Source organism: Leopardus geoffroyi, chromosome A1 (genome assembly GCF_018350155.1).
Source record: "Leopardus geoffroyi isolate Oge1 chromosome A1, O.geoffroyi_Oge1_pat1.0, whole genome shotgun sequence".
Classification (NCBI taxonomy): Eukaryota; Metazoa; Chordata; class Mammalia; order Carnivora; family Felidae; genus Leopardus; species Leopardus geoffroyi.
This window is the reverse complement of record NC_059326.1, coordinates 109647744-109664839: the sequence shown is the minus strand read 5'-3', so window position 1 is coordinate 109664839 and position 17096 is coordinate 109647744. Positions and strand designations below refer to the sequence as shown.

General features: G+C 38.0%; 1 protein-coding gene across 3 annotated transcripts in view; it reads left to right on the top strand.

Annotated features, from left to right (window-relative positions):
- AFF4 (AF4/FMR2 family member 4) overlaps nt 1-17096 on the top strand; it is a 96826-nt gene that overhangs the window by 8854 nt on the left and 70876 nt on the right. For 2 of the 3 annotated variants that reach the window (XM_045488763.1, XM_045488756.1), the window contains exon 1: nt 13360-13737. The exons of the other annotated variant lie outside the window; for it this stretch is intronic. In XM_045488763.1, the coding sequence (XP_045344719.1) occupies nt 13634-13737 (104 nt within the window). In that variant the 5' untranslated portion in view covers nt 13360-13633. Of the gene's footprint in view, nt 1-13359; nt 13738-17096 lie in introns of those variants that run through there. 3 annotated transcript variants of the gene reach the window in all.

Below are 17096 nucleotides of genomic sequence, written 5' to 3'. Positions count from 1 at the left end.
TTGTATGGCCTGTGAGCTAAAAATGTTTTTTATATTTTTAAATGGTGGGAAAAAAATATTGTGGCCTGTGAAAATTATAGGAAACTCAAATTCAGTGTCCGTAAATAAAGTTTTATTGGGACACAGACGACACACCCATTTGTTTCTGTGTTGTTTGTAGCTGCTTTTGCTGCTACAATAGGAGAGTGGAATAGCTGTGACCGTAGGGCCTGCAAAGCCTAAAATATTTACTCTGTGGCTTTGAAAAAGCTGGTCATCTCCTGTCTTAGCAGATCCCTGGTGGATAGTTGAGATTGAGTATTGTTTTAGGATTCAATGTTAGTTTACATGGTCCCTATTTACTGTGGTGGTAGTTAGGGTTTTTTGATTGTGGAATGTGTGTGTGCATGTGTATGAATAGATATAAATAAATTTTAAAAATACATAAAAAACAGATGTGGTCTGGGCATTGGCTTAGCTTAAGTTAGGGATTCAGACTTCACTGGTCACCTGTACCTTGAAAGTATGGTGAAGGGGGGCAAAAATTTCCAGAAAAGCTGGGGGAGAGGTAAGGCTGGAAGCTCATCAGATAGTTTCTGTGAGTGTTCATCATGTACGAATTAATTCTTCTACTTTTTCTCAGTCGATCCCCTCACCAAATCCTGCTCTTTTCCTTGCCTTGGGTAACGTACCACTGTCATCGCCTTTTCCAGAAACCTCCAAATTGTCCTTGATTCCTCTGTTTTACTTCTCACATCTGGCTGGCCCCAAGAGTCTACTTCCTTAACATCTTTAAATTTAAATGCTTTCTCTATATTATCAGTATTCCTAGTATTACTGCCTTAATCCAGGTTTTCACTTTTCACTGAATTATTGCAGCACCCTTCTCGTTTGCTTCCTGACTTCCCTCTAAACTATAAATCTGATTTTGTCCCTTAAAACTTTTTAGTTGTGTTTCATTTTTTGTACTGTTCTTCTAACTAGGGATTTTTCTGAAACATCTGAAGCACTGCTTTGTAGCCAGCTACTCCCTTGGGAGTTTGTTGCTGTGTTTAGATGTTATTACTGTGTTTGTGCCAAGTTATAATGCATTGTACTAATGATTTTGTGGTGGTTCAGACAAGGAAAGAAGGTGAGTACAACTGGATCTTGTCATGGTAGGTTGTTAATTTAAGCAGGCCAAACCAGTAAGAACCCTGGCATAGTAGTTAGTGTCATGTCTTCACTGTGAGATGTATCTGGTGGATCCCATCTATGTAATTAATCAATATGAAAGAGTTTGTTTACAGTATAAGTGTTTTGTTCCAAATCTCAGCAGTCATTATACTACATACACATTTACTGTAGATTTCAATTAAGTTACTTAAACCACAAATAAGATAGATTGCAAAAGTTAACAAGTGAGGACTCTTTATTTTATTCTTTTTTTTTTTTAAGTTTATTTATTTATTTTGAGAGAGAAAGGGAGAGAGGAAGTCCAAGCAGAGTCCTTGTCAGTGCAGAGTCTGATGCTGGGCTTAATCTCACAAATGGTAAGATTATGGCCTGAGCTGAGATCCAGTCGGACACTCAACCGACTGAGCCACCTGGGTGCCCCAGCAAGTGAGGACTCTTTAAAATTTTTTTTAATGTTTTTTATTTATTCTAGAGAGAGAGAGAAAGAGAGTGAGAGACACGGAGCAGGAATGGGGGGAGGGGCAGAGCGAGAGAGGGGCACAAAATCTGAAGCAGGCTCCAGGCTCTGACCTGTCAGCACAGAGCCCGACGCGAGGCTCGAATTCACAAGCTTGAGATCGTGAACTGAGCCGAAGTTGGACACCTAACCAACTGAGCTACCCAGGTGCCCCTATTATTATTATTTTTTTAATTTTTAAAATGTTTTAAAATTGATATTTAAGGACCTCTAGCTGGCATGGTAGTATATGGTTGTATTTCCCTAAACTAGCAACTATAAATACTTGGAATTATTAAATCCATTTAGTATAACATATTTATAAGCATTTCCTGTGTTAGTATTATCGAAGTCATATTGTAGAAGTGGTTTGTAAATATGAAACTAGACCTGAGATTACATATTTCTAGGATCGATTACAACATTGTTCGTGAATTATTATGAATACATCGTAATCTTATATTAATGTTATTTTATTTAAAAAATGTTTTTAATGTTTATTTTTGAGAGAGAGAGCACAAGCAGGGGAGGGGCAGAGAGAAAGGGAGAATCTTGCAGAATCTGAAGCAGGCTTTTGACTCTGAGCTGTTAGCACAGAGCCTCATACAGAATGTGAACCCAGGAACCTCAAGATCATGACCTGAGCTGAAGTAGGAGGCTTAGCTGACTGAGCCACCCAGGCGCCCCATGTTATGTTAATGTTACTTTAAATTTTATTTTGTATTTAATTTTTGAAGTTGTTTCTGTTTTACAGTTAGGTAAAACTTAAGAGCTATAAATATAATGAGTTCATACCTAATTTTATGTTTTAGTATTTTTTTAATGTAATGAAGTCGTCACTCAAGATCTGGGAGATTTCATTTTCTTTGCAGAGGTCTCTTTATATTTTCCAGATCTGATAAACAATCCCACAGGTCTGGTCTGATTTCATGTATCTCTTCAGTCTTAACTTTTATTTTGTACTCCCCCAACCCTATTTTCCACCTGTACTTGATACACCTGTATTCCCTGGTTGTGCTGTGCTCTCTCTTCTTGGCTGTTGCACTTGTTCTCTCTGCTTAGAACCAACCTCCCTCTTTTGCCTTCCTCCCTTTCCTTCCTCCTTCCCTACTGCCATCTTTCTCTAGTCTGGGTAGCTGCACCCAAATCTTGGAGATGAAGAGTACTTTTATTTATTTATTTATTTTTAATATTTTTTTTTAACGTTTATTCATTTTTAAGAGACAGAAACAGAGCGCGAATGGGGGAGGGGCAGAGAGAGAGAGGGAGACACAATCTCAAGCAGGCGCCAGGCTCTGAGCTGTCAGCACAGAGCCTAACGCGGGGCTCAAACCCATGAATGGTGAGATCATGACCTGAGCCAAAGTTGGACACTTAACCTTAAGACCGAGTCACCCAGGCGCCCCAGAGTACTTTTATTTTTAATATCCTTAGCATTAGTGCAGTGTCTGGCACAGTATATGCTCTGGTTAAGTAATTGGTGAATGAACTAAGAGTGTTAACATTGTACCTTATGTGTTGTATAGGTCTATACTGAAAGATAGTTTTTAAAATGGCAATTGTAAAACCTTCAAAATTCCTTCTAACTTTTGTCTGAATGTTACAGGTATGAATTAGAAAATATTTTGAAAGTATGTTTACTCTTCTTACTTACAGTTTGATCTTTCAAAGTAAATATTCTTTGTGCCATGATAAATAGCCCATAACTTCTAAGTTATTATTAAAGAGCAGTAGCCTTAAATGGCCTTAACCTTCTTAAAGCAGTATTCCTGTTTACATTTAACTGGAACCTTATTAACAGAATTTAGAGTTAATAAAGTGGGTTAAGTTACCAACTCTTGATTGTAGCTCAGGTCATGATCTCACTGTCATGGGATTGAGCCCTGCATCAGGCTCTGTACTGAGCTTGGAGCCTGCTTGAATCCCCTCTCTGTCGGTCTGTCTCTGCCCTTCTGCTCAACTGCATGCTCTCTCTCTCTCTCAAAATAAATAAACTTAAAAAAAAAAAAAGAAACGGGGTACTTTGTTAACATCCGTTTTTTCACATATGCAAATGATGAAATTACTGAGAAATTCCTTTTATTTTATTTTTTTTAATTTTTTTTTTAACATTTATTTACTTTTGAGACAGAGAGAGACAGAGCATGAACGGGGGAGGGGCAGAGAGAGAGGGAGACACAGAATTGGAAGCAGGCTCCAGGCTCTGAGCCATCGGCCCAGAGCCCGACGCGGGGCTCGAACTCACGGACCGCGAGATCGTGACCTGAGCTGAAGTCGGACTCTTAACCGACTGAGCCACCCAGGCGCCCCGAGAAATTCCTTTTAGTGTGCACTCCAAGGATCTTTTGCTGTATAATGTTGTTAAACTTTTGCTTAATGTGGTATATGCATTTTTAAGTAAAAAAATTGCTTTTATTTTGCAGTTTGGACTTGTATTCTTTTCTCTTGGCTTCCTCAGGTACTGCAAATGAAAGCAGTCTTACAGTGCTCTGTTGAACAGATCATTTCTTTCTGGATGTTGTAGACTGAAATACTCAGTTTTTACACCTTCCCACTTTGCCAAGTATGATTCTGAGATTTTACAGTCTAGCACTTACATTTGGTGAACATTTGAGAGTACAGGGTTTAAGTAAAAATAGAAATTGATCATTTCTGTATGGTTTTTTTTCTTGAACATATGTTGTTTTACTTTTAGATAAACTCTTGTAGAAAAATTGCTTTAAAAGCAACAGAGTTCATTTAATATCACTATTAATGCCTTTATTGGATTGATAATATATTGAATACAGTATAAAGAAGACCTACTCTCTTATTGTTATCAGATATAACTGAAAGTCTTAGGAAATAGGAGACTATCTGTGGATAGAAAATGATGGGCCACATCATATTTTGAAACCCAACTTTTAGTGAGTATTACCACTGACTCTTAGGGCAATAACACTACAGTTGTGACCTTTATGAAACTCATCACGTGTTTTGAGTATGTCTCGTATGCCTGCCACTGTGTTAATCACCACAGGGGTTAAAGAGTAAGTGAAAGGATGTTTATGTGGCTCTTACTCTCTAGAGGCTTATAATAAGGAGGTGAGTAGGGAGAGTCCCTAGAATATCAGTAAATAATCCTAATGTAATGCAAGTCTTAAGTGCCAGATGAGATACAAAGAAATTCTTTGGAAAGTAAGTGATTTTAGTGACAGCGGAATCTTGGAGGGCTTTTTGGAGGAAGTGGGGTATGCAGTGAACTTTGAAATGGATGTGTTTAGAAATGGGGAGAAGGAAGGATATTCTAAGTAGAGGGACTAGTTTTTGAGTAAATATGTAGATCTGGACGTGTGTAGGTTATTTTTAGGCTCAGATAAACCCTGAAGGTTTTATAGAAATAGGTAAGAATTTAAAAAGCTGTGGACAGTTTTAAATCCTGGGATGAGAATTTAGGATTAGGATTTTCCATAGAGCTTGGAGTTTTTGATTTTTAAGCAGAAGAGTGTTTTAAGTACTTCTGTTTCATAAAAATATGAAAGTAATTATCAACTCATATATTACAGAAGTTTCCAATAGGAGACCTTAGTGGGTTTTAGATATTGCATGCTTTGAAAGAAAGAAACTGAATCAAAAGATTTTTCTCCTTTTTTTTTTTAATTTTCAATTTTTTTTTAAAGTTTATTTATTTATTTTTTTTTCAACGTTTATTTATTTTGGGGACAGAGAGAGACAGAGCATGAACGGGGGAGGCGCAGAGAGAGAGGGAGACACAGAATCGGAAACAGGCTCCAGTCTCTGAGCCATCAGCCCAGAGCCTGATGCGGGGCTCAAACTCACGGACCGCAAGATCGTGACCTGGCTGAAGTCAGACGCTTAACCGACTGCGCCACCCAGGCGCCCCTAAAGTTTATTTTGAGAGAGACAGAAACAGCAGGAGACGGGCAGACAGAGATTGAGAGAGAGAGAGAGAGAGAGAGAGAGAGAGAGAGAGAGAGAGAGAATGAATGAATCCCAAGCAGGCTCCATGCTGTCAGCACAGTCCTATTGCAGGGATCAAACTCACAAGCCATGAGATCACAATCCAAGCTGAAGCCAAGATTGGACGCTTAACCAACTGAGGCACCTAGGTGCCCCAAGATTGTTTTCTTTCTAAAAGGAACTGTAAACTTTGACTTTTAACCATCGTTTCCACCCATTCATTCATCTTTAAAGATGAAAATAGTCTTCTCAGTTTATTTGTCCATATGCTTTTAGAATTTGGTAGAAACTTTTTGAGAGAAGTTTAAACTAGTTAAATTTCTTTTACATATTTCTCAAGTATTAGTAAAAGCCCAAGAAATATAATTTTAGTTGGTTTTGGTTCTGAAAATGGTTTTGGTGTGTAAAACTGTGCAGGACTACTGGGAGAAGGAGCATTTTAGGATTATTATTGAGAGAGATATCTAGAAGGAAGCAGCTGGTTATAAGTAATATGAATAGTCATATTCTTATGTTCACATTTAAGTGTTGAGCATACTTGTGTGTGTAATAAACATTTCTTGAATTGAGACTTAAAATTATCTAGATTAAAAAAAAAAAATCTTTAAGTAGGCACCACTCCCAGTGTGGGGTTTGAACTCACAACCCTGAGATGAAGAGTCGCATGTTTTACCATTTGAGCCAGCCAGTTGCCCCTGTCTAGTATTTTAAAAAGAATACATTTATCAGTAACCCACTTGGAAAATACTGTATCAAATTACTTCTTGAACAATTGAATGTGTGTGTAATGACATAATAAACATTGGTTGTGGTATTGTTTGACCTCTAAGATGAGGAAATAAAGTTTTGCTTTATTAGGAAAAGCTTCATAGAGAAAGTGAATTGAGTTATAGTCATAGAATCAGAGTTGTATAGCTTGGCAGATAAGTAAAGACATGTGTTTCAATTCTGATCTAAAATAATTAATGCATACGTTAAGTGTCTGCTAAATTAAAATGTTGCAGATGGTGTCTGATTTTAGTGTAATATGAGTCTTAATTATTCCAGTTTTGAAATACTGGGATTTTGTGATGTTAGGTGAAGAATCTCATGATCTCTAAGTATTATTTTATAGTGAGATAATTGCTCCTTTCTAACCAGGCCCTGAAGTTCATTAGTTTACTTACTGAAGTGATTGTTCACTAGGTTATGTTCTAGGTATGCAAGGCTGAACAAAACAGACAACATTCTCTGATCATGACCTAGTGGGAGAGGAAATATTAATGAACATCAAAAGAAGTGTATACTTAATTATAATTAGGTACTCTGAGGGAAAATGGAATTGTCTACATGAATTTCCTAATGCTGAAAAAAGCACCACAAGTTCAAGAAGCTAAAAAAAGAAAAGATGATTGGTGGGCACTGGGAAGGGAGGTTATTCATAAGATATAAAATAAATCTGATGAGATAGGTGGGAGTCACGTCAAGTATGAAGTTACATCATTGCTTTGTAGGCCATTTCAGGATCTTAAAGTTTTTGCTAAGGTAAATGGAAAGCTTACTAAAATTTTTAAAGCAGGGGTTGGGTGATATGATCCGGTTTGTGTTTTAAAAAGATCACTTTGGAGGCACCTGGATGGTTTGGTGGTTGAGCTTCTGACTCTTTTTTCTTTTCTTTTTTTTAATGTTTATTTATTTATCTTGAGAGAGAAAGAAAGAGAGGGAAAGTGAGTGCGAGCTCATGATAGGACTCTCTGGGGAGATGGGGAGGGACAGAGAGAGAGGGAGAGAGAGAATCTCATAAACTATGAGATCATGACCTGAGCCAAAACCAAAAGTTGGATGCTTAAATGACTGAGCCATCCACGTGCCCCTTGAGCATCCCAGTCTTGATTTTGGCTTAGGTCATGATCCTAGGGTCATGGAATTGAGCTCCACGTTGGGCTCTGCTGAGTGTGGAGCCCACTCAAGATTCTCTCTGTTCTCTGCCCCTCTCCCCCTCTCATGTTCTCTCTCTCTCTCTCTGTCTCTCTCTCTCTCTCAAATTAAAAAAAAAAAAAGCTACTTCCTTTTCCTCTAAAAAAAATTAGATCACTTTGTTGTATGAAATATGGATTAGAAAACAAGGGAACCAGGAATCCAATTGTAACATTTGTTCAAGGAGATAAAGTAATAGCTTGTTTTGACTAGTGGCTGAGCAGAAAGAAGTGAACAGATAAATTAAAAATATATTTTGGGAGGCTGTGGTTATGGGTTGGTTGTGGAGAGAGGTTAAAGGGAGGATTGAACAAGAGCAGTTGGTTGATAGGATGAGGATTACTGGAGCAGGAGTTCCTGGCAGTAGGGAAAAACAGATTAAGGAATCAATTCGGGATGTATTTAAGATTGAGATCCCTCAAAGAACATGATCAACGAGGTTCTCTATCTCAAAGAGAAAAATTTGATAATGGTGCATATTTGGGTATTTGTATTGTAGGTATATAGGTGGTTGTTTTGTTTTTTTAAGTTTGTTTATTTTAAGAGAAAGAGAGAGAGAGACAGAGAATCCCACGCAGGGTCTGCCCTGTCAGCACGGAGCCTGACACTGGGTTCCATCCCACACACCTTGAGACCATGACTTAAAGTCAAGAGTCAGATGCTTAAACCGCTGAGCCACCCAGGTGCCCCTGTGTACACATAGTATTTTAAGCCATGAGAATGTAAGGAGAGAATGTAGACTGAATCAGAATAAGACCCATGGCTGAGCACAGAGAAGCCTCAACTTCTAAGAAGTCTGGTAGGTAAAATGGGAGGAGACCGAGGTGGTGGGAAAACTGTGAGGGCTGGAGTTGCAGAAACCAAAAGTATATTAAGGAGGAGGGAGCCTGTATGTTGATGTCCTGCATTTGACGTTGTGGTCAAAGTTGAGTGAGCTCCAGAGGTGTCCGGAGGGATTCCAGTATTTGCTGTAGTAACCTCATCAGCCTGCCAAGACAGTGAATATTCGACTTCCACTTGAACTAAATCAGTTTAGATATAAGAAATTTGCCATATGACATCATAGGTGAAGAAACGTACGATATATTTTGGAAATACTGATCTATTCATTAAATCTGACTGGGGACACACCTGCAACTAGAGGAACAGCTTGCGTGATCTGTGAAGATTTCTTTGATGCCTAGAATGTGTGTGATCACCTTTCAGGATTCAGTGTTTATAACAGATAACCTGGTGGTTTTGTACTGTAATGCCAATAGGGCATTTCAGAAGGTGGACACAAAAAAGAAGGAAGAACAGTTGAAGCTTCTCAAGGAGAAACATGGAATCAACACAGATGAACAAAATAAACATTTTCTGCATTTTCCTGTTGGACTAAAACCTATAAATGACCACCGTCACCCTTTTTTTTGTTTGTTTTTAATTAATACTGAATGTTGTGGTTTCTTGAGATTCAAATGACATGCTTGAAATTTTGATACATGTTATGTTGATACATGTTAGAATTATTATGTGAATAAACTTGCAGCTTTTTGTTAAAAAAAAAAAGTATATTAAGGAGCCATTAGTGGCTGGATGTGTTGAATGGTAGGTCAACTAAGATGATTAAGTGTCTGTTGGATTTAGTAATATGCAAATCACTAGTGATCTTGGCAAAGTGGAGTGTGGGAAGTTGAAAACAGAATGTTGGGAAGTTGGAAACAATAGAAGGTTGAATAGTGATTGGATACGTTTTGGAAAACAATTTGTCTGTATCTACTAAAATTGAAGATACCATGGGCTCCTGCGTGGCTCAGTCAGTCAAGCATTTGACTCTTGGTTTTTGCTCAGGTCATGGTCTCACAGTTTGTGGGTTCAAGGCCTGCATTGGGCTTTTTACGATCAGCACAGAGTCTGCTTTGGATCTTCTATCTCGCTTGTGCACATGCTCTCTCAAAACTAAACAAACATTAAAAAAAAACAACATTGAAGATACTTGCATCCTAGAAATTCCACTTGTAGGTGTCTATTCTAGAAAAGCTTTCACTCATTGGCATAAGAGAAATGCAGAAAAAAAATGATCACTACAGCTCTGTGTTGGCAGAAAAAGGGGAAACTAAATATCTATCAACTGGACAGTGTTAAGTTGTGTGAATACACCTTGGTGAAAATAAATGTACTATAGTAACATGTATCAACATGGATTAACCTCATAACATAATGCTGAGAATTAGAAAGCCTCAGTCTTTAGAATATACCCTTTTTAAATGTTGAAAAATATGCAAAACAGTATTAAGGATATATACGTAAGTTATAAAAATATAAAAGGAATTTATGGGAATGATTATCACCAAAATCAGAATAGTGGCTCTCACTTGTAAGGTGGAGTGAGTACAAGAGATGTGATCCAAGGATGGTATACAATAGCCTTTCACTCTATTGGCAATGCTGTATTTCCTGAGGTGGTTCATGACTAACACAAGTGTTTATTGCTTCTTACCCTATTTCAGGTAACTTTTTATGACATGAATGGTTGCAAAGGAAGTAGACAAACACCAAGAGTCCTTTTGAGAAGCTTGGCCATGAACGAAAATAGGAAAGAGAAAAGATAGAATGGTAGCTGGAGAGAAAGATGGGATCAAGGAAGCCTTTTTCTTTTTCTTTCTTTTTAAGCTTATTTGTTTTTAGAGTGGGAGAGCTTGAGCAGGGGAGGGGTGGAGAGAGAGAATCCCAAGCAGGTTCTGCGCTGACAGTGCAGAGCCTGATGGAGGGCGCGAACTCACGAACTGACTCACGAACTGTGAGGTCAAGACCTGAGCTGAAATCAAGAGTCAGAGACTTAACCGATGGAGCCACCCAGGCACCCTGAGTCTGTTTCTTTTTTTGAAGAAGAATTTGATCTCAAGGTTTGTGAGTTCAACCCCTGTCAAGCTTTACACTGGCACCGTGGGATTGTGGCCGCTCTCTCTGCCCCTCCCCCACTTGGGTGCACGCTCCCTCCCTTTCTCTCTCTCTCTCTCTCTCTCTCTTTCTTTCTCTCTCTTTCTCTCAAGTGTATATAAACTTTTTAAATAAAGGAAGAATATGCTTGGATGCTGGTAGAAAAGATTCATTAGAGAGGGAGACGTTGAAGTTGCTAGAGAGAAGTCAGTAACTGATAAAGGTCTAGAATGTAGTAAAATGGACATACTTGTTCTTTCACAGAAAAGAGATACTTTTTCTTTTTTACCCAGAGGAAATAAGAGAATGGATTCAGATGCTGGTAGTTTGAAAGTTCATGGTTGATTGATGAGAAAATTTCTGTCTCTTGTTTAATTTTCTGTTTTTAATCTCTGTTCACTAAGACAAGGCCATTTGTGGGATGCAAGTTAGGAGAGAGAGTCCTAGGACTCCATGAAAATACTTGTGAGAAGTAGGAAAGAACATTCATCTGTGAAAACTAGTGGCACCCAGGTGCCACTGTTGGTCATATTTTATTTCTCTTTTCTCTTTTAAAATTTTGTTTCCAGTGTAGGTAACAAAGTATTAATTATTTATTGGCCATTTTAATATCTTCTTTGGAGAAATATTTAAGTCCTTTGCCCATTTTTCAATTGAGTTGTCTTGGCACTCTTAATGAGAATCAGTTATAAATGTAATGTGTTTCTGGACTCTCAGTTCTATTTATTTGATTTATACGTTTGTAGTAAGTTTTAAAATTGGAAAGTGTGTGTGACTTCCAGCTTGCTCTTTTGCAAGATTGTTTTGTCTGTTCGGGATCCTTTATATTTCCATATGAATTTTAGAATCAGATTGTCAACTTATGCAAAGAAGTCGGCTGGGGTATTGATAACTGTGTTGAATCTGTAGAGGAGTTTAGGGAGTATGTCCATCTTAATAGTTAAATCTTCCAATCCACAAATATGAGATGTTTTTCCATTTCTTTAGGTCTTCTTTCATTTCTTTCAATAACATTTTATAGTTTTCAGAGCATGTTTTCTTGTTTTTTGTTAAATTTATTTCTGAGTATTTTATTCCTAGTGACAATACTGCATGTGAGAAGAAAGTATATTCTATTGTTGAGTGGAGTGTTTTATATGTATCTGTTAGGACTAGTTGGCTTATTGTATTGTGTTCAAGTTCATTGTATCAAATCCTGAGAGACTGTAATGTTTGTCCTTATTTATATTCTTTATAACACCAGATTATTTTAATGGTAGGAGACCTCAGTTGTTTGTGATAGGGAAAAGGCAGTTTAAGCAGAAAGTTGGAGGCCTCTGTTATTTAAGGAAATGCACTGGCCTACAGACCATCAGTAGTAAGGCCACAGCTACAGAGGAACACTTGAGAAATGAGAGTAATCAAGGATCCTTTTCAAGCTGTTAATATTTCCATTATTTTTTTTTTTAAAAACAGCTTTATAGCATAAAATTCACTTAAAAATTTTTTTTTAACATTTATTCATCTTTGAGAGACAGAGAGAGACAGAGCGTGAGTGGGGGAGGAGCAGAGAGAGAGGGAGACACAGAATCTGAAACAGGCTCCAGGCTCTGAGCTGTCAGCACAGAGCCCGATGCGGGACCTGAACTCACTGACGAGATCGTGACCTGAGCCAAAGTCGGAAGCTTAACCGACTGAGCCACCAAGGCGCCCCATAAAATTCACTTTTTAAGGGTACAATTGAACAGTTTTTAAATCAGTTTATCGAGTGTGCAGCCCTCATCACAGTTTAATTGTAGAACATTTCCATCACCCCAAAACGATCTCTTATACTCACTTGGAGTCACCCTTCATTTTTTGTTTTATCCTTTATTCTTGTGTAATGGTAAATGCTCAGATGCATTCAAATGCTTCTCTCATCTAATTATTATCATCAGAGTAGTATGGGCATTTTATAAAAGATAAAACTGAAATTTAGGGAGGTTACTGAACCTAAAATGTATGTCTAATATATAATCAGAAATAATAATCATTTATCTTTACGTATCTCATGTACTAAATTACCATGCCTCAACTGTTTATAGCTCAGTTGAAGTTTGGAACTTAGATTACTTTAAGGTATTTAAGAAATTAGTTAATAGGTAATTGCCTATGTTGGTTTTTGCTTACTAGACATTTTTGAGAATCTTTATTAGCAAGGATACCATTCTACATCTAGATTATCAAATAGTCCTTGCTTATAACTAAACGACAGATATCACTTGACAATTTGAGGTGTACTGTGCATTGGGAGATAAAGGGTCCTGTTGAAAATTGATAACCTTTCCCTTTCCCGTGATGATTACGGAAAAATAAGGGAGGACTTCTTTTTGGCTCCAAAATATTCATCCAGTAAATAGTTATTACATACATGCCTGAGTTATTCTTCATACTCTTCTGATATTGTTATTCTTTTTTTTTTAATGTTTATTTATTTTCAGAAAAAGAGTGCAAGTGAGAAAGCACTCAGGAGCACAAGCGGAGGAGGGTCAGAGAGTGAGGAGAGAGAGAATCCCAAGCAGGCTTCATACTGTCAGCACACAGCCCGACATGTAGGGCTTGATCTCACATACTGTGAGAACAGGACCTGAACTGAAATGAAGAGTCAGACATTTAACGCACTGAGCCACCCAGGTGCCCCTGAGATTGCTATTCTTAATCCGTCATTGCCCTTCTTTTTTCCCCAAGAGGTCCTAAGAATCTTCAGAGAAATATAAATGTCTGAGAGGTGACCTCTTTCTAATTTGCATGGTTCCTCTCTAAATACAGTTTGACTTGACTGGGGCTGCTAGTGGTGGATGAGTCTTTTGTAACAAGTGAAGTGGGTGGCGGGGGCTGCCAGTCAAAGCCAACTGTTTCCTTCCTTAAGTCCTCCAATCCTATGTTGTCCATAGTTGAACTCATTTTTGGTCTCTTTGGATACTGGATAAGTGAGAATTAAGATCTAGATAGCATAATATCTGTAGTATAGGAATTTAAAATTATTTATTTAGCTTAATTATAGTTACCCCACAGAAATAAAGAATGGAAAACTCCAGAGAGGCTGAGCATTTCCAGATCAAGATGAAAGAAGGAAGCAGAAACAAGTCCAGAGAGTACTGACAGATTTCTGCAACTGCAGTGCAGTTTATGTATTGTGAAGAGATTGAAAAGAGTTTAGGCATAACCTGCCAGTACAGTTTGGTGGTGATCTTGGAGGAGGAGGCAGAAGACTTGAAGCGGTACTCAGTAGAGTGAGGATGCACACGTCAGCGTAAGATTTAATCCTAACCAGGCGCCTGGGTGGCTCATACGGTTAAGTGTGACACTTCAGCTCAGGTCATGATCTCACGGTTTGTGAGTTTGATCCCCACATTGGGCTCTGTGTGGACAGCTCAGAGCCTGGAGCCTGCTTCGGATTCTGTGTCTCCTCTCTCTGTTCCTCCCCGACTTGCACTCTGTCTCTCTCTCTCTCTCTCAAATAAAGATTAAAAAAAATTAAAAAAAATGATTTAATCCTAACCTGGTATTCCTCAGTTAAGATATGTGACAAATTGAGAAAGCATTGTTATCACATAATTAAAAGACTGTCACTTTAATAGGAAAATGGACAAAAGACATGAATAGGCAGTTGACAAAAGAAGAAGTATAATGGCTAACACACAAAAAAGTACAACCTAGCTATCAGAGAAATTCGGTAGAATGCAGTTGACTGTAAGATGGCCAAGAACTGTCTATGTGTCATTCTCCGTTTTATCCCTAGCTTCTAGCCCAGTGCCTAGCAATAATGGATAGGCTCATGTATTTTATGAATGAATGAAATAAACAAATGAAATTGGATTTTTTCCCTCTTAGATTGGTGACACAATTTAAAAAGACTCATGCCCTAGGATTGAGAATGGCATGATTAAATGGCAGTCTCATTATTTTGTTGGTAGGCAGTCCATTGATTCAGTCTTTTTTTTTTTTAAATCTTTATTTATTTATTTATTTTTAAATTTTTTTTTATTAAAAAAAAATTTTTTTTAACGTTTATTTATTTTTGAGACAGAGAGAGACAGAGCATGAACGGGGGAGGGGCAGAGAGAGAGGGAGACACAGAATCGGAAGCAGGCTCCAGGCTCTGAGCCATCAGCCCAGAGCCCGATGTGGGGCTCGAGCCCACGGACTGCGAGATCGTGACCTGAGCTGAAGTCGGACACTTAACCGACTGAGCCACCCAGGCACCCCTAATCTTTATTTATTTTTGAGAGGGAGACAGAATGTGAGCAGGAGCAGAGAGAGAGGGAGACACAGACTCCGAAGCAGGCTCCAGGCTCTGAGCTGTCAGCACAAAGCGCGATGCAGGGCTCGAACTCACAAACCGTGAGGTCATGACCTGAGCCGAAGTCAGACCCTTGGCTGACTGAGTCACCCAGGCGCCCCTAATTTTTTTTTTAATTTTTAAAATATTTACTTATTATTGAGAAACAGAGCATGAGCATGGGAGGAGCAGAGAGAGGGGGAGACACAGAATCCGAAGCAGGCTCCAGGCTCTGAGCTGTCAGCACAGAGCCTGACACAGGGCTCGAACTCACAAACTGCGAGATCATGACCTGAGTGGAAGTCGGACGCCTTACTGACTGAGCCACCCAGGTATCCCTTTTTTAAATTTTTTAATGTTTATTATTTATTTTTGAGAGCGAGAGAGCACACAAGTGGGGGAAGGGCAGAGAGAGAGGGAGAAACAGAATCTGAAGCAGGCTCTAGGCTCCGAGCTGTCAGCACAGAGCCTGATGCGGGGCTCAAACCCACAAACCTTGAGATCATGACCTGAGCCAAAGTTGGACACTTCACTGACTGAGCCACCCAGGCACCCCTGTTTGTTTGTTTGTTTGTTTGTTTGTTTTTGGTGTGTGTGTGTTTTAATGTTTTATTTTGGAGAGAGAGAGAGAGAAAGAGGGAATGAGTGGAGAGGGTAGAGAGAGGGGGACAGAGGATCTGAAGTGGGCTCTGCTCTGACAGCGGTGAGCCTGATGTGGGGCTCGAACTCATGGACCACAAGATCATGACCTGGGCTGAAGTTGGGTGCTCAACTGACTGGGCCACCCAGGTATCCCTGATTCATTCATTTTGGAAAGCACTTTAGTGATATAAATTAAAAGCGATATAGCATGTACCCTCACAATAGTTTCACATACATACACATTCGCTGTAATGTCTGAAATACTAAATTCTGGATATAGCCCAACAATCTGTCAGGGGCTTTCTGGTTAAACAAATACTATACAGTCAATAAAAGAATGAAAATTCATATGTATTGATGTGGAACTATGTTCATTGTTTACTAAATGAAATAAGAATCGTGTGTGTAATAATTTCTTCATGTGTATGATTATATGTGGCTCCTCACAGTATTATTTCAGGAAAGTGAAATTGTTGATGACTTTTAATTTCTAATTTATATTAAGTTTTGAGCAAAGAGTATTTGAGCAAACAGTATTGCTTTTGTAATTGGAGAAACAAAACCATTAAGGTTTATCTCTTTTGAAAAATGTGTAGGTGGAAGAATACTCCTTATTCATGTTTATATGAACAGCCAAAACATTTGCTGAGGACCAATAAAGAAGAGATAGCTAAATAGGAAGACATACTATGTTTTATATATGAAAACTGTATATTCACATTTCAGTGTCCTGGTGTTTAGCTTGTGAGAATATTAGTTGTTACATTCTGATGTTAGTCGAGTTAGTTGAATCTAATTCTTATGGATATACTCAACACCTAACAATTCTAGTTTACCCTGAACAAAGAATGATCAGTCATACTATACGTTGTGTCGCATCTATGTATTCTCACAAAGCAGCAATTATGGAAATTCCTCCAAGTTCACTGGCAAAGACCTGCCTCATTTGTTTATTATTAAAAAACTGTGGTTTAACTATTCAGTTAACCATTTTTTCTCTTCTTGGTCATTTCGTTACTTTCAATTGTTTTACCATTAACAGAAGTGCTTCACTAAACATCTTTGTAGCTTATGGCTGTACTGCTAATTCTGTGGGTTATATCCCCACAAGTAAGGTTGCTCGATTAAAGGGTTTATTTTTTCTGAGTTTGAAACATCACTTTACCATTTTAATGACTATATCATTTTAGAAAAATACTTGGCTCTTGTTAGTAAATAGAAGATTTTAAATAAAACATTCTTTTCTCATTGGACTGGATTTTTTAACTGTTAATATCTGATGTATCTTTGAGTTTATTTCTGGGTTTTGTTTTGCAGAGCATTTAGTTCATTTCTGTGTACTACAATGCTGTTTTGATAATGGTGATGACCTTATAGTAAGTTTTACTATCTACTGTGACAAATTCCTCTTGTTCTGTATCCAGTACTAAGTATATAATAGATGCTTCTTGTGTATTTATTAAGTTAATAAATAGATTTAATAAATAATAGATATTAATGTTTAATATTAATATCTTAATGTTTAATATTAATATCTTGTTTTAGGTTGGCACCCTTGTTACTTTAGGGGAACTGAAAGTTGGCATGTTCATAGTGTCCCCTGTTAGCCAAGAATGCTATTACACTTTCTCAAGTGTAATAAACAATGACATAGAGGACGAGTTGAGG